The sequence below is a fragment of the Lontra canadensis genome, unplaced genomic scaffold (assembly GCF_010015895.1).
Source record: "Lontra canadensis isolate GAN:19392208 unplaced genomic scaffold, GSC_riverotter_1.0 scaffold181, whole genome shotgun sequence".
NCBI lineage: Eukaryota > Metazoa > Chordata > Mammalia > Carnivora > Mustelidae > Lontra > Lontra canadensis.
This window is the reverse complement of record NW_022631175.1, coordinates 1,516,630-1,543,413: the sequence shown is the minus strand read 5'-3', so window position 1 is coordinate 1,543,413 and position 26,784 is coordinate 1,516,630. Positions and strand designations below refer to the sequence as shown.

General features: G+C 42.8%; 1 protein-coding gene across 3 annotated transcripts; it reads left to right on the top strand.

Moving 5' to 3' along the window:
- The first annotated feature begins 7,692 nt into the window (after positions 1–7,692).
- On the top strand, positions 7,693–21,233 carry ZNF354C (zinc finger protein 354C). Of its 3 annotated transcripts, none has more exons than XM_032846825.1 (5): positions 7,693–7,793; positions 9,221–9,307; positions 14,504–14,630; positions 15,091–15,186; positions 19,567–21,233. In XM_032846825.1, exons 2-5 carry the CDS (start codon positions 9,275–9,277, stop codon positions 20,979–20,981), a joined length of 1,671 nt encoding a protein of 556 aa, XP_032702716.1. In that variant the 5' UTR covers positions 7,693–7,793; positions 9,221–9,274; the 3' UTR covers positions 20,982–21,233. The 3 variants fall into 3 exon arrangements, with proteins under 3 accessions (XP_032702716.1, XP_032702717.1, XP_032702715.1); XM_032846826.1 differs by lacking the exon at positions 7,693–7,793 and adding an exon at positions 8,743–9,078; XM_032846824.1 differs by lacking the exon at positions 7,693–7,793 and having other exon boundaries at positions 9,122–9,307.
- Positions 21,234–26,784: the final 5,551 nt, after the last annotated feature.

Here is a 26,784-nt window from a genome sequence, read left to right as displayed (position 1 = left end):
AAGCAGTGGAAAGTTTACTTAGCCTGGTAAAAGCGTATTTACCAAAAACCTGCAATAAAAAAATGTTAAACTATTAGAAGTAGTCATATGACAGGAGCAGTATAGAAAAATAACAAATTATTCAATAATGAATAATGGCTTTGAGAAAAATATTTCATCCACATAGAAGAAAAGTTGGATGCCTACCCTCACCACAAAAAGAATTCTGTGAAAGACAAAATTGTATACCTTTTGGAAGAAGATGTAAAGAATAACTTTATGACCTCACAATAAGGAAGGATTTTTTTAAAGCAGAACACAAATAAGCCATGAAATCTTTTTCTATATTTGCTCACATTAAAAAAAAAAAAAAACCTGGTTATCAAAATATACAAAAATGGAATTGAAAAGACATAAAATAGATCTCTCCACATTTTTTGACAAACACTTATTGTCTGGAAGGTTTAAATACTTTATACAAATCAACTTAAAAAAAGAAAAAGACAACCTTGTAGGGAAAAAAGTGTTCTGAATAGATGACTACTTCTTTCACAGAAGAGGAAATAGAGATTTCTAAAAACATGAAAAGTGCTTAAAAATGGAAATTAGGATCACAGAGAGGATTTTATGAGATTTTATGACTTTTTAAATAGATCTTATTTTATTTTTTAATTTTTGTTTTGTTTTTTAGTAGGCTCTGTATCCAATGTGGGGCTTGAACTCACGATTCCATGATCAAGAGTCACACACTTCATTGACTAAGCCAGCCAGGCACCCCAAATTTTATGATTTTTTTTAAAGATGAGTAAAAATGAAGATGTGTGACATTACTGAATTTTGGAACGTATGTGGAATAACTGGAATCCATTCTCCACTAGTGGGAGTGTAAATTGATATAGACCATTGGCATCAACATTGTAAAGTTGAACTTGTGCATGTCATCAAACACAGAAGTCCCACTCCTATGTACATATGATAAATAAATGTGTGTATATGAGTGGTAAGAGACATGTATAAAGATATTCTTAGCACTGATCGTAGACACTGATGTTTGAAAGTAGTCTGAATGTCTGTTAATAGGAAAATGAATAATTTTGAAATATTAAAAATGTAGAGCAGCAGTGAGAATAAGTGAACCAAAGCTATAAGCAAACTGATGAATTTAAAGGCCTGTTGACTTTTCAAAAGTCATAGGAAACAACATATGGTATAATAACATGTTCTGCAATATTAAATTAATTTTAAGTGATTTATACATATAGTAAAGATACTAAAAATAGCAAGTGACTGAAAGATAAGATAGTCTAGCTATCTGTGGCAAATTTAATGGCTTAAAGCAACAATTTATTAGTACTGTTGGTTCCATATCTGGGTTCAGTTGGGCAGTTCCTACTTGGCGTCTCTAATGCATTTGCAGTCAGAAAGCAGCTGCCGCTCACCTGGGCTTGGTGTCCAGGGTGGCTGACACGCAATGCTGTCTGCTGCTGAGACCCTGTTGGGCTTTGCACAGAAGGGTGCCTGCTCCTGAGAGGCAGTGTCCCCAGAGCCAGCACCCTAAAGGATCTACATTGAAAGTGCCGATCTTAGAACTCAGCTTTGGAAGTCATAGGACATCAATTCTGTATTCTCTTGGTGAAAAATGGTTTATAGATGTGGTCCAGATTCAAGGGGAGAAGGTGATACAAGGATATAAATACCAGGGTTATGGTTCATCGGGACGATATTTGGAGACTAGCTACCATACAAACACACAATTCAGGATGGTGATTACCTCTGGCTGTGAGGCAAGGAAGTGACTTGGGGAGGAGCCTGGGGTTCCTCAGCTCGCCTGATGCCTGAGAGGGCCTGCCTTCCCAGGAAGAGGTTACCCAGGCCAGCCAGAATGAGGATCAGGAGGAAGGCCAGTGTGTATATCAGTAAAAATGATTAAATAGAGTTTTTTGCCCCAACTCTATACTGGGTCATTTAAAGTAGGATAAAACAGATCTTACTGCCTGATCACCCTAGGTGAAGTGCACATCAAGTTTAAGAGGTTGTATTCAAGGGCCATTTCAAGGTCATAACTTTAAAAAAAAATCTATTTATTTTAGAAGAGAGTAAAGAGAGCAGAGGGAGGGGCAGAGTGAGAGGGAGAAGCTTAAGCAGACTCCATGCTCAGCAAGGAGCCTGACTCGAAGCTCAATCCCCCGAGATCATGACCTGAGCTGAAACCCAGAGTCAGGTGCTCAACCAACTGTGCGCCCAAGGTCATAACATTCTTCCGGCCACTGTTGAATTTAAACATGCCTCCTCAACAAAACTATGAACACCTCCCTTTCCTGTCTATACTTTCCCTTCTCATTCATCTCCCTAGATCACCAGATGAAGAGAGATGGTTCCTATCCCAAGTCAGGAAACACATACTAAAGTAAAAAAATGTGCATAAGAGGACTAGGCAGAAGAGAACACTATCCATTTTTATACCTTTCTAATGGGCCATTTTCAAAGCAACCTGAAAAAGGACTATGTTCTTTTATAATAGAATTGACATGGCTGATACATTGAATTTATAGTGTTCATAGTAATTAAATTATTTAAAATGTCTACCTTCCAGGTGGGTAGGGCCCTTCTCTTACCAAACCCATTTTCTCATGAGGAGCTCTATGAAATGAATAAGCCCATTTCTTTCCCCCTAGACTGTCCCCTCCATTGGCTTTGTCCAGTGTTTTCCGCATGGTAAGGTTTATGCTGTGTTTTTTTGGTAAGAAAACTACCAAAGCAATATTATATTCTCAGTTCGTGGTCTTATCACATTGGGAGCCTTGTGATGTTGGTAATTTCAGCCTCACCTTGGTTGAGGTTGTGTCTGCCTGGTTTCCCACTCTAAAGTCACTGTTTTTCTCTTCACAGTCATTAGTATCTTGACAGGTGATCCGATTAGTGTATGCATGTACACCTGTACTAGAAAATCTCACCTCCGCCAGTTTTAGCATCTATAGATGACACTGGCTTTATTATCATCAAAATGGTTTCCACATAGAGATCTCATAATACCGTCATTTCTTATACCTTTATTAATTGGCCTTCCACTTTAGGCAAGTGTTTTATCTTCTGTTTTTATGACTGGAAGCATGGTTTCTTATTTAATGGACTGTAATCTGCTAATATCTTTGTGTATGTTGATGCTGAAATTGTCCCAGACTTGGCCTCGAGAGCCCCTGCAAGCTCGTTTCTGTGTCCTTTCTGTCACAGGGTTGAGTCTGTACCTAAAATCTGTAAGTTGCGTAAACCTACTTCCGTCTGTGTAGCAACATATGATTTCTTGACTGGATGACTTAGGGGTTGGAGGAGGAATTGTGGAGTCAAAAACATTTGGGGGGGATTTTCTCTCTTTTCTTGCAGGATCTTCTGTTTCCTCCTCTTGCTACTTTACCCCTTGACACATGGCTTCCACATCGCTGTCTTTCCATTAACAATATTCTCCGCATAAAGCATTATCTTTCTGTGGATGTCTCCTCACCTCCTGCATGTATTTTTTTTAAACTGCAGTAAAATATTTATAAGACTTGACACTATAACCATGTTTAAGTGTACAATTTAGTGGTATTGAGGATATTCACAATATTTTGTAACCATCACCACAATCTATTTCCAGAAACTTTCATCACCTCAAACAGAAGCTCCACACCCATTAAGCAGTAATTCCCCCATACTCCCTGCTGCCAGCCCCGGTCACCTCTTATTCTCCATGTGCCTCTCTGAATTTGCTTATTTTAGATTACGTAAGTTGAATCATATATTTGTCCTTCTGTGTCTGGCTGATTTCACTTAGCATAATGTCTTCAAGGTTCATCCACATTATAGCAGGTGTCAGGATATCCTTCCTTTTTAAGGCTAAGTAGTGTTCCATTGTAAATATCCATCCCATTTTATTTATCCATTTATGTGCTGATGGACATTTGGGTCATTCGCACATTTTGGCGATCTGGAACAATGCTTCCGTGAACGTTTGTGTACAGGTGTTTGTGTGGACATTTCTCTTGGGCAGATACTTAAGAGTGGGATTGTGGAGTCATATGAGGAGTGGATATTATAGCCAAACTCTTTGCCACTGTGGTTGCACCATTTTACATTGCCATCAGCAACGTGTGAAGGTTCCAGTTCCAATATGGGTGGTTCTACATCTCTGCCAACACTTGGTAATTTCTGGCTTCCTTCTGTAATAGTCACACTCAAAGGTGTGAAGTGGTGTCTCACGCTGGTCATAATGTGCATTGCCCTGATGACTAGTGATGTAGAAGCTCTCTTTTATAAGATTTTTGCCCATTTTTATATCTTTTGTTGAGAAATGTTCTGTTCAAATCCTTTGCCCATGCTTGGAATAGACTGGACTGTTGTCGAGTTATAGGAGTTGTTTAAATATCCTGCATGTACTCTGAAGTATTTCTATTCCGTTCCCTTCTACACCTGCACAGTTTTGCTGTTTTCACTCACAGAGTGTACTTTCTCTTCCTGGTGGTGGTTTTATACCCATTTTAGGAACACTACTGCCACTTTCACCACTACCTCTTTCCTCTGCTATATCCTTTGTTGTTTTTCCAAAGGCTGTGATGGGAGTTTGAGGTTTATACCATCATCACTACCTCATCTACCCAAAGAAACATTTCGGTTATCTTCCCAAACAACTACACATCATGTCTGCCCCATTTTAATTTCTCTCTATCTTTAAGTGCCTACTGTGTGCCCTTGTGCTCAAGACAGAACACACCCACTGTGATGCCTATGGCAAGAGGTCTAAAAGCTGCTCTGTAATAATCACCATTTGCTTCGTGATCTCTGTTTCAGTGGAAAGACATGGGCTCAGTTGGAAGAGCATGCAGCTCTTGATCTCAGGGTCATGAGTTCAAGTCCCATGTTAGGAGTGGAGCTTACTTAAAGATATGAGCAAAAGAAAACAAGCTGGCAAGATTTCAATTTCTTTTAAGCAAATTATATATAATAAAAAATTGTATACAAAAAATGTAGGTTTTCATGACTCCATAAATTTATAGGGTTGTAATGGAATTACCCTTTGGAGCCCTCTGTTCCAACACCATCTTGCTCAAGCATCTCTTTGCTTGGGTCACTTGGGTTATTTTTCCTAAATATTTGCAATCCCTTTTGAATGTTCTAATACACTTTAAACTTCCATGGGAGTTTATATAAGTAAGGCAAGAAGATATGAATACTTTATGGCACATTTCTTTGAGAACATTCAGGTTCACAGTAGAATCTGGGTGGCATTTTCCACAGTATACCCCATGTCCCCAAGTCCAGCGGGTCCAGTGGGCTCTATTCCACATTGTCCTGGGACGGACCATGGACTTCTAAGCTAGCCCCAGTCTCTCAGCTGTTTCCTTTGACCCTTTGGTTAACTCTCAGCATGGCAGTCAAAGTCATCACTTAGAAATGGACATCAGAGGATGGACAAGGGAGACCCAGAGTCCTGAGGCCTCTGCCCTGCCTGCCGCTGGGATGCTGCAGGAGGCTCTTGGTCATGTTGCAAGAAGGAATTCAAGGAGAGATGGGACACGCAGTTGAGTGGTGTAAGTGGGAAAGTTTATTTGAGTGAGTTTATTTGGGTTCGGGTCTCTACATCTTTTACTGACAGTTCTTAACTAAGGGTGAAATATGTATTACTTGGGGAGGGGATTTCTTGGGAACAGGGTTTTTCACCTTTTCTCCCTTACCTGATCAGGGTCTCCAGCCTTCTTTGTCTTGGGCCTGTCTGCTTTGATTCGGCTTCCTGTGGCTTTGTTTTGGGTACTGCTATCCAGACAGGTTTCTAACACCCCCCAATAGCTGACCCTGACTCCCCCCCCCCCTTTGCTGACATCCGGCAGCCTATTAACCCCTAACTAACTGCCTACTCTAACATCTCCACTGCTCAGAACATTCTCTTCCAGAGTAAGATCCAGTGACCATGACCAGTAAGAGCCTGCACATTCTAGTCCTCTTGCCTCTGATCTCGCCTGTACTTCTTTCTGCCTGCTTCCTTAATGTGTCTTCAGCAGGCCAGGAGTGCTCCCACCTCTGGGCATTTGCTTTTCAGCCTGCCAGAAAGCCTTCCCACAGATCCTTAACTGGGCTTACTATCTCTCTGCAGATCTTTCTTCAATGTCACCTTCTCAGTAAGACGTTTCTTAAACACTTTGTATAAGTAACCGTAACCCCCCCCCCAACTAGGGTTACTGTTCCCCCTTTCCTGTTCTCATTAGCGCTCATCACTCCCTAAAAACTTACCATTTATTATTCTAGTTTATCATCTTTCTTCCTTCTCCTTCTGGAGAATTTAAGCTGCACGAATGCAGAGGTTTTGAGAGTTTTGTTTAACGTGTATTTCTGGCATCTAGAACAATGCCAGGAGCGAGAGAGGTGTTGAAGATTTTTATTGTTGTTGAATGAGTGAATAGTGGAATCTTATACAGTAGTGATAATGGATGAACTTCGCATGTATCAAGATAGGTGAATCTAAAAGTTGTCAAAGAGTGATCTCTCGGGCTAAGTTCCCCCTTCACCAAACAAAGACTTAGAGTTTCAGCTCCTCCAGATACGGAATCTTAAACCAGCCAACCAGGAGCTGGGTGATCATCATTAGTTAGGTAATCTGCCTGATAAATCTTTGCCATCTTCTGTAGATAAACTAACCTTGCAATAAGCAATCCACTTTTTGCCTAAAATACTTTCCTTGTTCCTGCTCCCTTCTGCCTATAAAAGGGTTGCATGTAGTACTTCTTGGAGTTCCTTCCTACCTGCTAGGATGCTACCTGGTTCAAGAATCACTGAATAAAGCAATAAGATCTGTAAAATACACTCACTTGGTTTTTTTTTTTTTTTTTTTCCAAACAGCGGTCAAGTTGAGCATATGTCACAGCAGATTCCATCTATATAAAGATCAAAATCCTTGCAAAAATAAACACTTATTGTGGAATATAATACCATCAAGCTAAGCAAGGTAAATGCTTAGCACAATTTAGACAAATGACAGGAGAGCATTGCGGACAGGGCTTCAGAAATTCTCAAATACCTTTTTAAGCAAAGTGTTGGGTATGTGGGTATTGGTTTCTTAAACTGTAGCTATGCATTCATCACCTTCTGAGTATGGTAGGCATTAAAATAAAAATTATCGTAACTAGCTGGTGGGGGGCCATGGCGCACGGATCCTTCTAAAGGATTCTAAATTCGGATTTTGCTTTTTCAAATTACCTTGCCGGTCTAGCACAATAAGCCCCCGGGCGGATGCAGCCAGCCAGCACCGGGAGGAGACCGTCCGCTTTACTCGACAGCGCACCCTCGCGCTGCCGCGGACCTCCCGAGGCGGAGGGTGGGGTGGGGTGGGGTGGGGTGGGGGGACGGACAGCGGGTCCCATGAGCTCGCAGCGGGAGGGAAAGGGCATCTCCCGGGGCTCGCCCGGCCGCCTTCTGGGAAATGTAGTCCGCTCGCGGCCGAGGCATGCCGGGAGTGGTAGTCCCGGGGCTTCGCGGGGTCGCGGGACGGCTCCAGGCCTTTCTCGGGCCGGTGGCGGAGGCGACCCCGGCTGCGCTGTGGCTGCCTGTCTGGGGCGGAGATCTGCCGGAGGCCTCTTCCGCGCGGCGGTGGAGCCAGCGCCTGTACCGGGCTGGGTGGGGGGCACGGTGTTGGGTTGGGGGGCGCGGAGAGGCGCGGGGCGGCGCGCGGGCCCCGGGAGACGCGGCGCGGCCCGTGGGTCAGGGGCCAGTCCCCGCGGCCCCCGCGGCGGTGCGTTGCGGGCGTCGCAGGTCCGCGGGAGACTCGCGGGGAGGGAGCGCCCTGCCAGGTGAGCTGGAGCGTCCCCGGACTGCTGCGGGCGGGGGGCGGGGGTGGGGGACTGTCTTCTCGGAGACTTCTGTGTGATGGAAAAACAATAGCTCGTGCCCGCCAAGCGCGAGCACGCGGTGTGCCCGGTGTGCCCGGCAGTGGGCCGGCGCCTTGGATGAATGAACTCATTTCATCCTTCGGGATTTATGCCCTGAAAAGTGGCTGCGCGCTGCCCCCAGTTTACAGACGGAGAAACGGGCAGAGTGGCCTGCTAATTTGCCACATTTAGCGAGGGCCCTGGGCCCGAACAAGGATTCCCTTCCTGCCCCTGTTACTTACCATTTTTGTTTCTTGGGCAGGTCGCTCCGACTCCCTAAATTCTCAGCCTCCCTGGCATCTGTAAAATAGGGTAGCAATACTTTTTAGAGTCCTGGTGAGGTTTAGAAAGAGTACATGCCAAGCACCCCGGATTCTGGTGCGGAGGAGATTGGAGTGTCTGCGGTTACTCCTACAGCAGCTTTCCCAACCTGGCTGAGGTGCCCCAGTCCCAGATGACACCCCACACTCAGCTAGCCGAGCTCTCATGCCGGGTGCTGCTCCCCGAAGAGCCCTCAGGCAAACCCAGGCGGCCAGTGCGGGCAGCTGTGGCGCGGCCCTCCTCTGACACTGGTCTGGCTGTTCCAGGCCCCCTTTTCCTGTATCCTCCCAGGGTGGGGTTTGTGTGTTAGAAGCAGGGCTGTTTCCAGCTGGGTGCTCTCCCAGGAGACCCCTGTGGAATGTGATTAGGAGGGGCTGCCAAGCAACAATCTGGGGTGCATCCCTGCCAGAGGGAGCGTTTTAAACACATTCCTGTGGGTGCAGTAAGGTCGGGCCGCAGGCGGGGGTGGGGGTGGGGCAAGGAAGGTTTGCAGGTTGTGTTATATCCGGGACCCATGCAGCACTCCAGGCAGAGGCCACTCAGAGAAAGCACCTGGGTGGGTCATGAGGCAGAGACAAGGCAGATGTGGACAAGTGCCTTTACTGTGGCTTTTTCTGGAAGGAAAGTGCTAGGTGGGGCAGGCTGACTGAGGATTGGCTGCCTGTGTTTGAAAGTGGCAGCCAGGGAAATTCATGTTCATTGTGGGTTTTACAGTGTGCACTGTTTAAGGCTTCCTAAGGCCTCCAGGTAGCTAGGGAAAGTTGCAGGCTGGTGAGTCACAGCTAGTAGACCTTAGGGGACAGTATAGCATCACCTACAACAATTAGAATATCATTAATACAGGGAGATGGAAATGGGTGAATTGTCTTAGAGCTTCATTGGCTTGGTAAGCACGCGTTTTACTTGGTCTGCATCTTTGATGTGCTGTGGCTTTGTTGGAACCCGGTAGACATTACGGGTGGTTGGAACTTCCTCTCTCACAGCCGTCCTTCACACCAGAGTTCCTCATGACACCTGTTCCTCTCCAGACCTACCCTGTCAGCGGTCTGCACTCCCTCGATAGGAAAACTGAGAAGGAAAGAATGGCCATGGATTTGCTGCCCACTGAGGTGACAGTAAGTGAAGTTTGTCTTTTTCATAAATTGTTTTCTGGGTTTAGAGATGGTGGAGGTGTTTCCATTCTTTGTCTGGGTACTTTTCTCTCCAGAGAAAACTGGGGTGGTGGGGGGGTATCTAGAGCTTTTAAGTTTTCCCCAGGATGCAGGATGCATGGAGGGAGTGCTGAGGAATGTGCCTCCTCTGTCCCCAGGTCACTCTTAATTCACCCTAACCTCATTTGATGACCCAGGATTGAGTCAGCTCTGAATACACGCTTCCGGCTACAATAAACACTTGGTGCGCAGTATTGCATATTAGACGGTCTTTGTCCTCACAGAGGATATAGTCTCACTTGGGGCAAAGACATGGAAGGAGCAAAGACACCCTCAGCGAACATTTGTTGAGAAACCGACTATGCATGGGATGCTATGCAGAGCACGGGAGTTACAAAGAGGAAAGGCAGTATTTCTGTCTTCAGGGAGTTCTTGGCATTGACCTTAGGAAATGATTCAGTGTCCAAGAAGAGTCAGGAAAAGATCCTGGGTGTGGGGTCATTTCGAGCTGGTACTGAAGGCCAGAGCTGCTGGTGGTGGGCATCCTGGAAGGAGCCCAGTTGAGCTTGGGCCCTGAGGCCAGCCCTGGAGAGGACAGAGGGCTGGGAGTCCTATGTCAGGCGTAGCTCGGACGGCATACTATCTACATGTCCTCCTTCTGGACCCGACTGATGTTTCTGTCTCTAAATCTTGTCCCCTGTTTCCCCTCTTGGGCTCTTCTTGCTCTTTGCCCTTTTGACATCCATTTTCATTACCTTAACCTTCTGAAGATCTTTCCCAAATTAGAGATTTGGGAAAGAGCCTGAGGGGCTGGAGCTTTTCCCTAAAGACAACAGTCTGTCATTCCCAAACTTTTAGGGAGTTTTTCCCACATGGAGGTCACAGCTTTCCCCCAGTGCCAGCTCCTGTTCCTTCTGTGGATTTTCTGTTCTGCCATCCCCAAAGCCTCTGTTTTCACTGGCTGCTTTCCCCCAAAGTAGTGTTAGTTTACAGGTTACAAATGTGGACCCTGGAACTTGAGTTCCTAAGTTCATAACCAAGCTAGGGATGTGACCTTGGCAAGTTATTTTCCATGTGCATCATTTCCTCATTTGTAAGCGGAATTAATAAAATGGTCAAATTAATAAAATGATCAAACCTTGTTTGATCTGTTCAGGAGGACTGAATATTTTCATTTTACAGGTGAGGAAGCTGAGGCACGGAGAAGCAAATAACTTGACCAAGGTCTCCCAGCTAGCCTTGACCCCAAACAAGGCCACCTATACAGTTAACATTAGCCTCCAAGAAAGTATATGTAAAATGCTGAGACCAGTGCATGGTGCATATTAATTCTCAGTAAATGCTGGCTCTTACTACTGTTTTTTATCATCATAAACAGCAACAGCATTATTTTAGGACTGCCAAATTTGGTATGCCTCTTGCCACTAGATTAGGCTTTGCTTTGATTCTCGAATGACAAGGAGATGGGTGTTTCAGGAAAGCAGAATGTAAAGAGCAGCAAGACTCAGTGCAAAGCAATATCTAGCAATGACCGGGCTGCTCTCTGCCCAGAGGGAGGGCTCTTCACTGAGCTCTCCCACACCCATGAGCTTGGTCGTAGCTAAGGGAAGCTGGAGAGGAGGGTCTTTGGAACCCAGAGCCAGGTTTTTTCTTTTTTTGACAACTTATTTACTGAAAACCAAAGATTTGGAAGCAAACAGAATAAGATGATCATACGAAATACAGAGCATCAGTGCCTAAATGCTTCTCATCAGAAACAATAGAATGACATTTTATGTGAGAGAAAGAAAGAAAACTTCAACCCAGAATTCTATAACCAACAAAAGTAGCCTTTAAGAATGAAGAGGGAGGGAAGTTCTTCAGGCTGAAAGGAAATAATGCCAGATGGGAGCTCTCATCTTGGCAAGGAAGTGAAGAGCTTTAGAAATGGAGGCTATAAATATAAATATAGACATACTTTTCCCTCTCAGTTTCTTTAAAATGTCTACTACTGTTTAGAGCAAAAATATGCTGAATGATGGGGTTTATAATGTAGTGGGATACAGTGCATATGACAGCCGTGGATCTAGAGTACATTTGTGTCTGGACCGGAAAAGCTCTGTCTTTATCTCTGAGTATGCCTGAGTGGATTATTTTTGACCCTGGGCACAATAAAGGCAGTGGATGTGTTGTTTAAGATCCCAGTGCCCCTGGCTAACCCCAGGGTCATCTTCTTCACTGACCATTGACAGCTGGCCTACATGGTTTGACAGGCCTTCCTGGATACACAAAAATACACACAAAAGGCCCCTGCTCAGAGTTTCCCCTCTGAGCTCTCCCAAATCAAAATTCCTTCTATAAAATCCAAGGACACGGCCTCATCCGTGTGTGCAAATAAAGGGAGATTGCACATGGAACACCTCTCAGTCCTCTGGGGCCTCAGTGCACTCTGTATTGTTGCACTGTAGCCATTGCATCCCTGAGTGTGCCTGGTGAGGTCTGGTGAGTCCTGTCAACTGCCCGAAGTGAGAGCATCTTTCTAACAAGGACAGCATGAGGAAGGGGTAGTGGAAATTCCCATATACTCGCATGGTTCTTGCATTCTATGTGAAATCAAATGTTAGCTCTAACTAGACCATAAACTAAGAAGGTATATTATAATTCTCAGAGCAACCACTACAAATGCAAAGAGGTAGAGCTGAAAACTCAATGCACAAACTACAATGAATCAAAAACATTTCAAAACAAATTCACACAGCCTGTTAAACAACGTAAGAGTACAGAGTAATAAACAAAAGATTTCTTTTCCGCCCCTCCACAAACATGAAAGAATAATGAGGGTGGCCAGCAGGTTGTAGTCTTCCAAATGTATCTGGATGGATGGATGGATGGATGGATGGATAGATAATTTTTCAACAACTATGGATCGTTTTGCAGCTCGACTTTTCATATGAATTAGCAGTGTATCAAGGTCAAATTCCAAGGTCAGCCATATAGATCTACCTCATTCTATTTAATTGTTATATATATATATATATGCCATTTTATGGAATCAGGGTCCTATCATTTTCTTATCCATTTCTTCATTAATAGATTTATAGGTGGTCTTTAATTTTTCACCACTGTATTAGTTTCCTATTGCTCCTGTAGCAACTTGCCACAAATACAGTGGCTTAAAACCATGTAAATGTCTTCTCCTGCAGTTCTGGAGGTCCAGAGGCTGAAATCAGTTTCACTGGCTTAAGGTCAAGTTCTTAGCATGGCTGGTTCTTTCTGGAAGTTCTCAGGGGAAATCTGTTTCCAGGCCTTGTTTGCATTTTTGGGTGGCAGCCTGAGTTCCTTGGCTTGGGGCCCTTTCATCTGTCTTCAAAGTGTATGACTTCAGTCTCTTTCTGTCCTCATGTCACTACCTTGTCCTCTTCTGACTGTGACTCCTCTGGGGTCCTAACAGGGATCACTGTGATTACACTGGATCCACCTGGATAATCAGGCTCTTCCCATCTCAAAATCCCTAAGGGGAGTCTGGGTGGCCCAGTCAGTTAAGTGTCCGACTCTTGAGCTCAGCCCAGATCATGATCCTGGGGTTATGAGTTCAAGCCTCAGACTGGGCTCCACGCTAGGCATGGAACCAACTTAAAAAAAAAAAAAAAAAAAAAAAAGATCTTCAGAGTCCTTTTATTTTTTTATTAAAAAATTTTTTTAAAAAATAAAAAACAGAAAGCACAAGTGGAGGGTGGGGTGGTGGACGGGCAGAGGGAGAGGGAGAATTTTTTTTTTTTTTAAGATTTTATTTATTTATTTGACAGAGGGAGAGAGATCACAAGTAGGCAGAGCAGCAGGCAGAGAGAGGAGGGAAAGCAGGCTCCCTGCTGAGCAGAGAGCCCAACGTGGGGCTCGATCCCAGGACCCCGAGACCATGACCCGAGCTGAAGGCAGAGGCTCAACCCACTGAGCCACCCAGGTGCCCCGAGAGGGAGAATCTTAAGGAGACTCCCTGCTCAGCATAGAACCTGACATGGGGCTTGATGTCAATGATCCTGAGATCATGACCTGAGCTGAGATCAAGAGTCAGACACTTAACCGACTGAGCCACCCAGGTGTCCCCAGAGTCCTTTTAGTCATATATATATATATATATATCACTAGATATATATATATATCTAGTGATATAGTGTTCACAGGTTCGTTACTCAGCCTACCACAACTGTTGGCATGTAAGTAGAGTTCCAGTGAACATCCTTGAACAAATAGCCCTATCCAGTTGTGTGAGAATTTCTTATAGTCGAATCCTAAAAGTAGAACCCCAAGGTCAAAATGTATCATTTTCCGTGTGTTCCAGCCCTTTCATACAAGAGTTGGCATCTGGCCAACCTCTGCTTTGGGGTATAATGGGGTTCTTTTGCAAGAACTTCCTTCTCTCACAGTTCCCTTTGGCACCTGTGTAGTCTTGCAGGTTCTTTGCGTCTCCATAGACTGTGGAAACCTGTGTGACAGACAGTGTAGCTTAGAGGTCTGTCTGCCTGAATTCAGTTTCAATCTCCACCATTTTCTAACAGGATTACCTTGGGAGGTGACATCACCTTTTGAGATGTTTCTTCATCTGCAAAATGATTTAATTATAGCATCTTCTTAATAGGATTTCTCTGAAACTCAGCGAAGATACTATGTATAAAGCTCCCGTCATAGTCCCTAACATACAAGTACCCAGTAAACAAGAACTAATGATATTCTTACAATTTGCTTTACAGCTCAGAAATTCCTTTTCATTTCTGTTCTGCTAATGGCATTTCCACAGTTTTATGGCCTTGCTCTAAGTGTATTCTGATCCGCCCCCCCCCCCCCGCCCCGCTTTCATTTAATTTGGATTTTGAGTGAGAGGGAGGTGAATGTATGTGCTCAGTTACTCTGACAGGTCCCAGGCTGAGACTGAAATTCCCCATTGGCAGGGACTGCCTTTCCCCCCCCCCACCCTCCCAGAAGGTGGCCCACTGTGGGTTCCCAGTAGACATTTGTGACCTAGTTGCTGGGTGGTCCCCAAAATAACATAAAAACTTAAGGTGAAATACTTTGAATCCTGGGACATTTTCAGGATTGGTTGCTACACATCCCCACACCAGCCCTGTACCTACTGAGCAGTGGAGAAGCTGGTCCCACTGAGCAGGAACGGGTTTCCCGTTGCAGGAGTCTGTGACATTCAGGGACGTGGCCGTGTTCTTCAGCCAGGACGAGTGGCTGCGCCTGGACGCCACACAGAGAACCCTGTACCGGGAGGTGATGCTGGAGAACTACGGCACCCTCGTCTCGCTGGGTAAGGAGGCGTGTCTATAAGGAAGAATCTGCCGGGGGAGCTGCCTCTTTGGGGTTCAGAGTCTGCAGCTTCTCCTGTGCCGTGCCGCTGGGGAAGGACGAGTCTCTGTGAAGTGGAAAGTGTGTGTTTGATGTCAGGCCGCCCCTCGTGCTGTGCTCTTCTCCTTCCTCTGCCTTCCTCCCACCCTGCCTCCTGACCACTGTCCTTATCCAATTCCTGGGTCCCCATTTAGCATCTGAGAAACTTACAGGACTCCCATGTTAGAGACATTCATAGCCGGGGGCCCCCTGTTGTTTGTGAACCAAGCCCTGCCTCCTGCTCCATCCCCTGAGAGCCCGGGACCCTCAGAAGCACTGGTGCTGCCTGCTGTGCCTCCCCAGGCTCCCTTATCTGCACTGTGAGCTCTGGGGTTGCCCTTCAAGCCCCGCCGTTCCAACGCCGTTCCTTTCCTCACGAGCAGGGATTCCGTGCTCAACCCCGAAGGTGATCTGCCAGTTGCAACAAGGAGAAGACCCCTGCCTGGTGGACAGGGAACTTCCTCAAGATGCCTCTCTAGGTGAGTAAGTGTCCGGGAAATGGGCTCAGGGCGTTTTGTACATGAGCCCACCATGAGGAAGCAGTGCTGGGAGAACTTGCCTGGAAACTATGAGCCAGGGCCTCCTGACTGGAGGCTCCGTGGTTGTGATGGTATTCTTGGCTCAAGAAAGCCCTTGTGTAGACCTCTTTCTTCTCCTCCTTAACACTCCACACATTCTCAACCTCTTTTCCTTTCCTGTGGCTTCCCTCACTCCCTTCTGCCATCTTGGCCTGTTGGCTTTCATGGCTTTCTTCCCATCTGCCTTTACATGCATTCATGCCTGGCAGATTTTAAATACTTTACACCTTCTGTCTCGATTCTTTGTAATTTCTTTCACCAACCACATATTTCAGAGTTGTCGATGCTCCCGTGTCTCTGATTTCTTAGCTCAACATTTCCCTTTTATCTCCAGGGAGATTGGGCTCTCGTGTCCCACTGTTAGAGGCAACCAGCTCTTCTTGATCACTGTAGCCTTTCCAGCCCAGGGGTTGGCACACATTTCCTCCAGCGGCCCAGATGGTAAATAGTTTGGCTTGGGGACCAGGGGGCCTCTACTGCAACCCTTTAACTCCCCATCCATAATGCAGACGCAGTCAGAGATAGTGGTACGTGGATTGGTGTGGCGGCCTTCCAGCAACAGCAGCTGGAGTTGGTCCCAAGATCTGTAGTGTACACATCCTCTTCTAGCCCTGGCTAGTCTCGCTGGTCTTTATCCTAAAAGTGTAGGTGGTTGGAGCTGGAGGATCACTTGAAGATGGTCAAGTTTAGATATCCCTCTTTATATTAGAAGAATCGGCACGTCAGAGGTTATAAAACGTTTTGCTCACAGAGTCAAAGAGCTAAAAAGCAGTAACAGAAACCTAGATCACCTTTGTCATTTCTGTTGACCGTGTAACATGGATTTGCAATATTTTCCTTCTGTCTTTGTGATTTGGCCTTTAATCTATGATTCTTGCCTTTATGGGCTTTTTTTTTTTTTATGGTTTCACAAATACTTTTCATCTTTATTAAAAGACATTTATCTCCAAAAAGTTAGTGAGTAGTACAGGATGGCACTTAAGATCTTGGTTTGAATTTAGACATTCCTAAGCTCCCGTTACCGATGCCACGGCTCCCCGGTGCTCTGTGCTACAGGAGAGTTACCCTCTCTGAGCCTTGTTCTCTTCTCCCAACCTCTGCTCCATCCACAGAGCAATCTTTTTGAAACTCAGGTGTATTAATCCTGTCCCTTAGAAGAGCTCGTTGCTTCTCAGTTATGCAACCTTAAACCTACTTCATAGCCTGTTTCCATGTCGCTTTACAGGAATCGGTGATCCCTTCCATGCCAGTTCATGTTCCCGCCAAACCTGCACACTCATTATGTTTGTGTGTCATTCCTTCTTGGATTACCACCTCCATCTTGTCCCTTGGGAACCCTCTTATCCTGCAAGACCCACCTGTCCACCTGACCTGTAGGTTTTCCTTATTTCTCCTGCTTCCCAGTCACCATTCATTCCTCAGTCACTCGCATTCATATGCCACTTTCTCCATGTCTCAAATGCATCTGTGACAGCATCTTTCCTAGCGAATTATAGTTCCTTCGTTATTATTTATTTTTGTAATTGGATTGTATATATTTAAGGAAGAGACCAGGTCTTTCTTTGAATTCTGTGCCTCTGGCATCAAATATCCTGCATTTGAATTTAATTGAGCTGCCTTGATGATGAACTCAGTGCTGATAAGGCTCAAAATTAAAAACTCGGTGCAGCCTTGGGGCCCCTGGGCGGCTCAGTTGGTTAAGCATCTGCCTCCGGCTCAGATCATGATCCCAGGGTCCTGAGATCGAGTCCCGCGTTGGGCTCCTCCTGCTGCTTCTCCCTGTCCCTTTGCCTGCCTATCTCTCTCTCTCTCTCTCAGATTAATAAACAAAATCTTTAAAAAAAAAAAAAAAGAAAAGATAACTGTGGCAGCTGTATCATTGCTCAGCTTCCACTCTGTCCTCGCTCTGGTCCAAGCTGCCCACTTTACCAAATATGATCACTTCGTCTTATTATTACCTGCCAAAGAGCATACAACACCTGTATTATTCTTCTGAGTTCCTCGGCCCATTGTTAAGGAACTCCGTGCTTGGCCTCATCCTGTTGAATAAAAATGTTAACGAATTCCAGCCTGGATTTCCTTCTTTACTCAGTAAGCGTCCCCTAAATAGGTTTACTTCCCCCCAGATGACTTTGCTCAGGTCTCATTTCTGACGCACAGGGTGCTCTTTTCTTGTTCTGCTGAAACCCATCCCCTCTTTATTATCCACCTTCCTTCATAAAATCACTCCCCGCTAATACTGTCGATGCTGGTATCTTGGTTCTCTGACCCTCAGACCTGAATTGTACATTTGAGGCTTCTCATGCCAAGGGGAAACGAGCTATTCCTGTCCAGTCATGTCTTTGTTTCATGTAATCTGTGCTGATTATTTAATCTTTGTTCAATAAATGACTGATTAGGTTTCAGGAATCCAGCATGAGAGAAGACCTCATTTTTGAGGCCACGTGCCTTTCTTGATTTTTCCAACTCACTCTGCCCATTCATTATCTTTTTATTTTTTTATTTTTTATTTTTTAAAGGTTTTATTTATTTATTTGACAGAGAGCGATCACAAGTAGGTGGAAAGGCAGGCAGAGAGAGAGGAGGAAGCAGTCTCCCTGCTGATGAGAGAGCCCGATGCTTGATTCCAGGACCCTGGGATCATGACCTGAGCTGAAGACAGAGGCTTTAACCCACTGAGCTACCCAGGTGCCCCATGCATTATCTTTTTAATGTAAGACATTCTAATTGTGTACTTGTAGTGTGCACAGTAAGGGATGAGGAAATAACCGTAAGACGTATCCACTGTTCCCCCTGAACAAATACTTGAATTATTTTCAGGTTTCATATGCATATATATTAGGAAAATGATAGAATATATAAGTAAAGCATGTTGTAAAATTATGAAAAAGAGATGGCTAATTTAGGCTTTGCTAGTTAAATTTCTTTAGAAAAACAAGATTAGAGTATTTTTATACAGATTTAGTGCCTGTATGTCTTCTTCCTCTTACTATTTGATTTTAATAAAATACATTTTATTACTAAAACTCAATGGGTTTTATTAACATACATAACCTAGTTATACTTTGTTTTATTATTTAAGTACATACAAAGACCTAGGTTTTTTTTTTTTTTTTAAAGATTTTATTTATTTGACAGAGAGATCACAAGTAGGCAGAGAGGCAAGCACTGAGAGAGAGAGAGAGAGAGAGGGAGGAGGAAGCAGGCTCCCTGCCTAGCAGAGAGCCCGATGTGGGACTTGATCCCAGGACCCTGAGATCATGACCTGAGCTGAAGGCAGAGGCTTAACCCATTGAGCCAACCAGGCAGCCCCAAAGACCTAGTTTTAATGTATTTTCAGTCATGGATTGATTAAAAGAGAGCCAGATTTTAACCCACACTTCCTTAGAATCAGCTCAAACTAAACCCTTTCACTTACCGTCCAGTCTGAGCTTGCGCCCTGGGTGTATGCCAGATCATTGGGACATATTGACTCATTTCATGCAGACTTTCATTCATGTAAAGAGATTCCTGCAGAGGTTAATCTTCTGGTTGCCACTTACTAGAAGAGACAAATATATCTGTTTCTCCTCAGGATCAAATAGGAAGGAGAGAAGTGATGGCAGGGTGTCTCATGTCACAGACTATGATATGAAATCATATTCACATACAGATTTCACAAAACTTAAAACACTGCAGAGATTTTAAAATTAATGTGTATAAAATTTTGGCGAGAGCATGGCGGAACACATAATAAAAGCTGCATGTGAATAGAAAGGAGAAAACGGGGCACCTGGCTGGCTCTGTTGGGGGAGCATGCGACTCTAGATCTCGGGGTTGTGAGTTAGAGCCCCACATTGGATGTAGACATTACTAAAAAAAAATAAGTAAACCTAAAAAGAGAAAATAAAGACAAGTTACCTGCTTCGTGGCTCCTTACACAGAGTAGGAAATAATTAACTGAAGTATCCTACGGCATCCAGCTGAAGCTTACGAGCTGACATTTTTCTGTAGCTTCATCCCTTCTGCTCAACCAGTTCTTATCTCTGCGTTTACTTCTCTCAAGTTGCAAGTCTCTTCGTTTCCAGCGTTCATTTGTCCGCTGTACCCTCCCAAACCACTCCTTCCCCTCTTCACCTCTTTCCATCTCGTCTGGTTTTTACCCAGATGCAAGCCCATATTTGAGATCAAAAGAGGTTTCAGAGCTCTTTTATATGTACTATTACCAATTTTTTCATTCTACTGACGCACGTCTGTCTCTCCCAGTAGAGGTGCCATCATTATGCTTCTGACTCATTCCAGGTCTCAAGGCTCAGATGGAAATGGAAGCCTTGCCTCCCAGACAAGGCATTTCTAGAGAAGAAACATCTCAGGGAATAATAAAGAAGAGGTCCATTAAGTGTGGTCACTGGGACACCAATTTTGGACAGACTTTTGAATTTGAGAGCAGGACGGGACAGGAGCAGCAGAAGAAATCTCTTAGGCAAATGGTGACCTCCCACAAAAAAACCATGAGTGGAGAAGTAAAGCAGACAAGTCTTGAACTGGGGAAAGGCTTACTTATAAATACAATTCTTGTTACACAGCAGAGTGTTCCTATAGAAAAGATACCCAATATCTATTACACCTTTGGGAAAGATTTTAAACAGAATTTTGACCTAATGAGATGCTTCCAGATTTATCCAGGAGAAAAACCTCATATTTGTCGTGAATGTGGGAAAAGCTTCACCCAGCGTCTCCATCTGATTGAACACCAGAGAATTCACACTGGTGAGAAACCCTACAGATGTGAAGAGTGCGGGAAAACCTTTAGCCACAGATCCTCCCTTCTTGCCCATCAGAGAATCCACACGGGAGAAAAACCTTACAAATGTAATGAATGTGAGAAAGCGTTCGGCAGCAGTTCAACCCTGATCAAGCATCTGAGGGTACACACAGGAGAGAAACCCTATCGCTGCAAGGAATGTGGGAAAGCCTTCAGTCAGTGTTCAACCCTCACCGTACATCAGAGAATTCATACCGGTGAGAAACTCTATAAATGTGCCGAATGTGAGAAGGCCTTCAATTGTAGAGCAAAACTTCATAGACACCAAAGAATCCACACCGGGGAGAAACCCTATAAATGCAGTGAATGTGGGAAAGGTTACAGCCAGTTTGCATCCCTGGCTGAACACCAGAGGCTTCATACCGGGGAGCAGCTGTGTAAGTGCCTGGAATGCGGGAGAACCTTCACACGCATCTCAACCCTTCTCGAACACCAGCGAATTCATACTGGCCAGAAACCCTATCAATGTAACGAGTGTGGGAAAACCTTTAACCAGTATTCCTCCTTCAATGAACATCGTAAAATTCACACCGGGGAAAAGCTCTATACTTGTGGAGAATGTGGGAAAGCCTTTGGTTGCAAATCCAACCTGTACAGGCATCAGAGAATTCACACGGGAGAGAAGCCCTACCAGTGTAATCAATGTGGGAAGGCCTTCAGCCAGTATTCATTCCTCACTGAACACGAGAGAATCCATACCGGGGAGAAACTCTACAAGTGTATGGAGTGTGGGAAGGCCTACAGTTACAGATCAAACCTGTGCAGACACAAGAAAGTTCACACAAAAGAAAAACTCTATAAATGGAAGGACTATGGGAAGCCATTTATTTACAGTTCTTCCCTTACTCAGTATCAGAGATTCCTTAGAGCAGATAAGCCCGGTGAAGTTTAATTCTTCTCTCAAATAATTCAAGACTCCTTATTGGAGAATAATAAATAGGGCACAGATTCTGGATTAGATTTTTTTTTTTTTTAACTGATGGAGAAAATATACTAGTTCCCATTACGTCATGGTGAATTTGATCAGTGGGATTATGAAGAGCACTGATTTGTCGAATTTTCTAAGTACCATTAAATGCTAATAAGGTTTCTAAGAACATAGACATTTTTTTTTAGTTCATGGAAAAAACATAAAAGGCCTAACAAAAAAAAACCATGAAAATAATGGAATATACATTTTGTTTCTTTAAAGTTTATTCACTTTCTAAGCACAAGCTCCGATATGAATTTTCTTTTAAATCAGTCATTGAGTTAATGTGAATAAGTGTGAGCCTGTATTTACTAAAATGGCAAGCAAGCGTAGGACATGCTCTCTTCCATAAAGAGAAATTCAAGGTAAAAAGGAATTCTTTAAATCCAAATTTTCACGTGGAAATAATCACTTTTTATGAACTGCCTCAGCAGCACGTTGTATATATAAATATATGTACGTGGACAAAGGATATATATATATATATATACATACATACATACATATAGCTTTAGAATACATGTATATTTTTTCCAAAAGTCCCTGATGATGAAAAAATGTGGTTTTGTTAATTTAGAATTTAGTTTGGGGAATTAAAAATTTGCCCAAATGGGATCGCTTTTACTTTTCCTTATATATTTCTTAATTGGACATGATTTGACACTCCCAAATAGAGTTCTAGGATAGTATTCTTGAAAGCGTAGTGAACTAAAGCAAGGGAGACTGTCAGGCAAATACTCTCTTACCTGTTGAAGAAGGTACCTATTTGCAGAATCTGACTCTACGCCTGGTAGCTCATTAGAGCCAGGAGGAATTTTCACTTAGTTTATGTATAGCCTTTCATTTTACTAATGAAATTGAGCTTATTGGGCAGAGTCAAGGCTAGAATCTTAAGTTTTCAGCTCTGGTTTTCTATGGTAATTGTAGATACAAATTATAATCATTGGTTTCCAACCTCAAGCCCTGAGAGTACTATTCACTATTTGTTTTGTAAACTGATTGGGCATAATTGCAGTAATTTAATCAGTTTTATTTCTTTGTTTGCCAGGATCCCCCTAACTGCAATCTCAGTCTTGTTCTTTCTTTTTCTCCTGTGTTCCTAATTATACCTGCTTTTGTAATAACTGTACATAAATCCTCAGACTCAGCTGAGGTCCAGATGGTGAAATTACTTTTGGGGTTTTCATGTAGAAGGCTGCCTTTTCATTTGTTTTTTGTTATACTCATCTTCTAGGAATCCTTTTGTGTAAAGTGATAGGTGAATATTTTGAATATTATTGTTAAACATTCTAGTCTTCAGTTAAAATTGGCTTTCCAAACATTTTCCATATTTTTAACATACATTGCATTTTACCCTGGGCCCACTTCCCACTATTTTATGTCTCACTTTCACCATTGGTATCCTTTAAAAAAGTGTTTTAATAAAAGGAGCTAGAGCCTTCTGTCTGAGAAAGGTTTTAGAATTAAATGCAGGCATTCAGCATAGCATATTTTTTGACCTGCCTTAGCTCACTTGAAAATATTTTTTTATATATTTAAGTGTATTTACAAGGACATAAACTTTTAAAAAGACCTCAGTGTTTAACACTGGACAGAGCCATTTGCAAGATATTCTAGAGAAGAACATTTGGTTACCTAATAGCAATGAGAATGCTTAGTACCCAGATTTTGGTTTCTAAATGCTGTTCCCCACTAAAAGGAACCTGGGCTCATTGGAGTAATGGCTGATTCTATATATGGACAGGGAAAGTAGAAGATGTGTCTGGGGTATCTTCTTATGAAACAAAACAAAAAGATAGCACTTCAAGAGTAAGCACTCAAAGGCTAATGTCAGAAGGACATGGGAGCCAACTTGAAGGTGCTCTCACTGGTCAAATTTAAGATAATTTAAACATCAAATATAATAGTCACTGTAATTAGTTATAACATGCTAAGTAAAAATGAGACCATAATGAAAAAGTAAAAGGAAAGCTCTCTATAAGGTAAACTGAAGAATGCCATCTTTTAACGGGAATGAGAGTTTCAGAAAAATCACCATTTTATAATCCTTCATGTAATTAAACTAGGCAAATTCAATGGCTGATAAGCCCATTAGGTGAAAAAATATTTAAGGAACATTATATGGTGTCAAAGGTCACAGATACCAATTACAAATCTAATAGATCTGGAGAAACCGAGTTTCACTACTAGTGGGACAGTCTGACGTGATGTGGCTCCTGATGAGATGCCTTATGCATAAGGTGCACATGATAATCTGTGATGTATTCTTGCCAAGAGTGTTTGATGAAAATCTAATTAAACCTCTTATCCAGATTTATGTTCCTGTTTATAAGAAAGACAAGAGATAGAGGAACAAGTTGAATTCCATGAAGAGGAAATAGACAAACCCAAAGTTTGAGACTTTGTACAAGACAACTGGTCTGGACTCTTCAAAAAGCCAACGTAGTAGAACAAAAAAGAGACTTCTAGATTAAGGCCACTCAAAAGTCATAAGCAAGGTGTGATCCTTAGTTGGCTTCTGATTCAGAAAAATTAGAGCAACTATAAAAGACATTTGGGAGGGGATACTTGGGGAAGTATGAGGATGGAATGGGTTTTAGATAATGTCATATGTTTAATTTTCCTAGAAGTGATGATGGTATTGAGGTATTTAGGATGATGCCTTTATTCTTAGGAGATGCATGTAAAAGTTTTCAAGTTTGAAAAGTCATGATATCTGCAGCACATTTTCAGGTAAGTACATAAAAAATTAGGTGTTGTGAAAAATTAGTCAACTTTGTGGAGGATATAGAGATGTTCACTGGTCATCCTTTATATTTTTCCATATGTTTATAATTTTAATAAAAAATTGAGGCAAAAAGTGATTGCATAATGTGATGAATATGAAGCTTCCAGTCAAAATTTTTCCTTTGTACTCACGTAAATTTCCTGTTTGACAGTTTATCTCCTGGGGATGTAATCATTGGAAATAAAATAATTTTTGGTTTGTTCTTATTCCACTTTATTTTTCTTTTCTTTTCTTTTTTTTTAAATTTATTTTTTATTTTTATTTTTTATAAACATATATTTTTATCCCCAGGGGTACAGGTCTGTGAATCGCCAGGTTTACACACTTCACAGCACTCACCCCAGCACATACCCTCCCCAGTGTCCATAACCCCACCCCCCTCTCCCAAGCCCCCTCCCCCCCGCAACCCTCAGTTTGTTTTGTGAGACTAGGAGTCACTTATGGTTTGTCTCCCTCCCAATCCCATCTTGTTTCATTTATTCTTCTACCCCCTTAACCCCCCATGTTGCATCTCCACTTCCTCATATCAGGGAGATCATATGATAGTTGTCTTTCTCTGATTGACTTACTTCACTAAGCATGATACCCTCTAGTTCCATCCACGTCATCGCAAATGGCAAGATTTCATTTCTTTTGATGGCTGCATAGTATTCCATTGTGTATATATACCACATCTTCTTTATCCATTCGTCTGTTGATGGACATCTAGGTTCTTTCCATAGTTTGGCTATTGTAGGCATTGCTGCTATAAACATTCGGGTGCACGTGCCCCTTCGGATCACTATGTTTGTATCTTTAGGATAAATACCCAATAGTGCAATTGCTGGGTCATACGGTAGTTCTATTTTCAACATTTTGAGGAACCTCCATGCTGTTTTCCAGAGTGGTTGCACCAGCTTGCATTCCCAACAAGAGTGTAGGAGGGTTCCCCTTTCTCCACATCCTCGCCAGCATCTGTCATTTCCTGACTTGTTAATTTTAGCCATTCTGACTTGTGTGTGAGGTGATATCTCATTGTGGTTTTGATTTGTATTTCCCTGATGCCGAGTGATATGGAGCACTTTTTCATGTGTCTGTTGGCCATCTGGATGTCTTCTTTGCAGAAGTGTCTGTTCATGTCCTCTGTCCATTTCTTGATTGGATTATTTGTTCTTTGGGTGTTGAGTTTGCTAAGCCCTTTATAGATTTTGGACACTAGCCCTTTATCTGATAGGTCGTTTGCAAATATCTTCTCCCATTCTGTCAGTTGTCTTTTGGTTTTGTTAACTGTTTCCTTTGCTCTGCAAAAGCTTTTGATCTTGATGAAATCCCAATAGTTCATTTTTGCCCTTGCTTCCCTTGCCTTTGGCGATGTTCCTAGGAAGAAGTTGCTGTAGCTGAGGTCGAAGAGGTTGCTGCCTGTGTTCTCCTCAAGGATTTTGATGGATTCCTTTCTCACATTGAGGTCCTTCATCCATTTTGAGTCTATTTTCATGTGTGGTGTAAGGAAATGGTCCAATTTCATTTTTCTGCATGTGGCTGTCCAATGTTCCCAACACCATTTGTTGAAGAGGCTGTCTTTTTTCCATTGGACATTCTTTCCTGCTTTGTCAAAGATTAGTTGACCATAGAGTCGAGGGTCTATTTCTGGGCTCTCTATTCTGTTCCATTGATCTATGTGTCTGTTTTTGTGCCAGTACCATGCTGTCTTGATGATGACAGCTTTGTAATAGAGCTTGAAGTCTGGAATTGTGATGCCACCAACTTTGGCTTTCTTTTTCAATATTCCTTTGGCTATTCGAGGTCTTTTCTGGTTCCATATAAATTTTAGGATTATTTGTTCCATTTCTTTGAAAAAAAAATGGATGGTATTTTGATAGGAATTGCATTAAATGTGTAGATTGCTTTAGGTAGCATAGACATTTTCACAATATTTATTCTTCCAATCCAGGAGTATGGAAACATTTTTCCATTTCTTTGTGTCTTCCTCAATTTCTTTCATGAGTACTTTATAGTTTTCTGAGTATAGATTCTTAGCCTCTTTGGTTAGTACTTTATAGTTTTCTGAGTATAGATTCTTAGCCTCTTTGATACCTCTAGGAAGATATTCCTAGGTATCTTATAGTTTTGGGTGCAATTGTAAATGGGATTGACTCCTTAATTTCTCTTTCTTCTGTCTTGTTGTTGGTGTAGAGAAATGCAACTAATTTCTGTGTATTGATTTTATATCCTGACATTTTACTGAATTCCTGTACAAGTTCTAGCAGTTTTGGAGTGGAGTCTTTTGGGTTTTCCACATACAGTATCATATCATCTGTGAAGAGTGATAGTTTGACTTCTTCTTTGCCAATTTGGATGCCTTTAATTTCCTTTTTGTTGTCTGATTGCTGAGGCTAGGACTTCTAGTACTATGCTGAATAGCAGTGGTGATAATGGACATCCCTGCCGTGTTCCTGACCTTAGCAGAAAAGCTTTCAGTTTTTCTCCATTGAGAATGATATTTGCGGTGGGTTTTTCATAGATGGCTTTGATAATATTGAGGTATGTACCCTCTATCCCTGCACTTTGAAGAGTTTTGAGCTAGAGAAGAATGTGTATTCTGTTGCTTTGGGATGAAATGTTCTGAATATATCTGTGATGTCCATCTGGTCCAGTGTGGCATTTAAGGCCTTTATTTCCTTGTTGATCTTTTGCTTGGATGATCTGTCCATTTCAGTGAGGGGAGTGTTAAAGTCCCCTACTATTATTGTATTATTGTTGATGTGTTTCTTTGATTTTGTTATTAATTGGTTTATATAGTTGGCTGCTCCCACGTTAGGGGCATAGATATTTACAATTGTTAGATCTTGTTGGACAGATCCTTTGAGTATGATATAGTGTCCTTCCTCATCTCTTATTATAGTCTTTGGCTTAAAATCTATTTGATCTGATATAAGGATTGCCACCCCTGCTTTCTTC

Bases quoted from the DNA above. Each gene is read 5' to 3' on its own strand.
- ZNF354C (XM_032846824.1), top strand. From the start codon at position 9,200: ATGACACCTGTTCCTCTCCAGACCTACCCTGTCAGCGGTCTGCACTCC. The intron at 9,308-14,503 runs GTAAGTGAAGTT...TTCCCGTTGCAG, and splicing joins TGCTGCCCACTGAGGTGACA to GAGTCTGTGACATTCAGGGA. The intron at 15,187-19,566 runs GTGAGTAAGTGT...GACTCATTCCAG, and splicing joins TCCTCAAGATGCCTCTCTAG to GTCTCAAGGCTCAGATGGAA.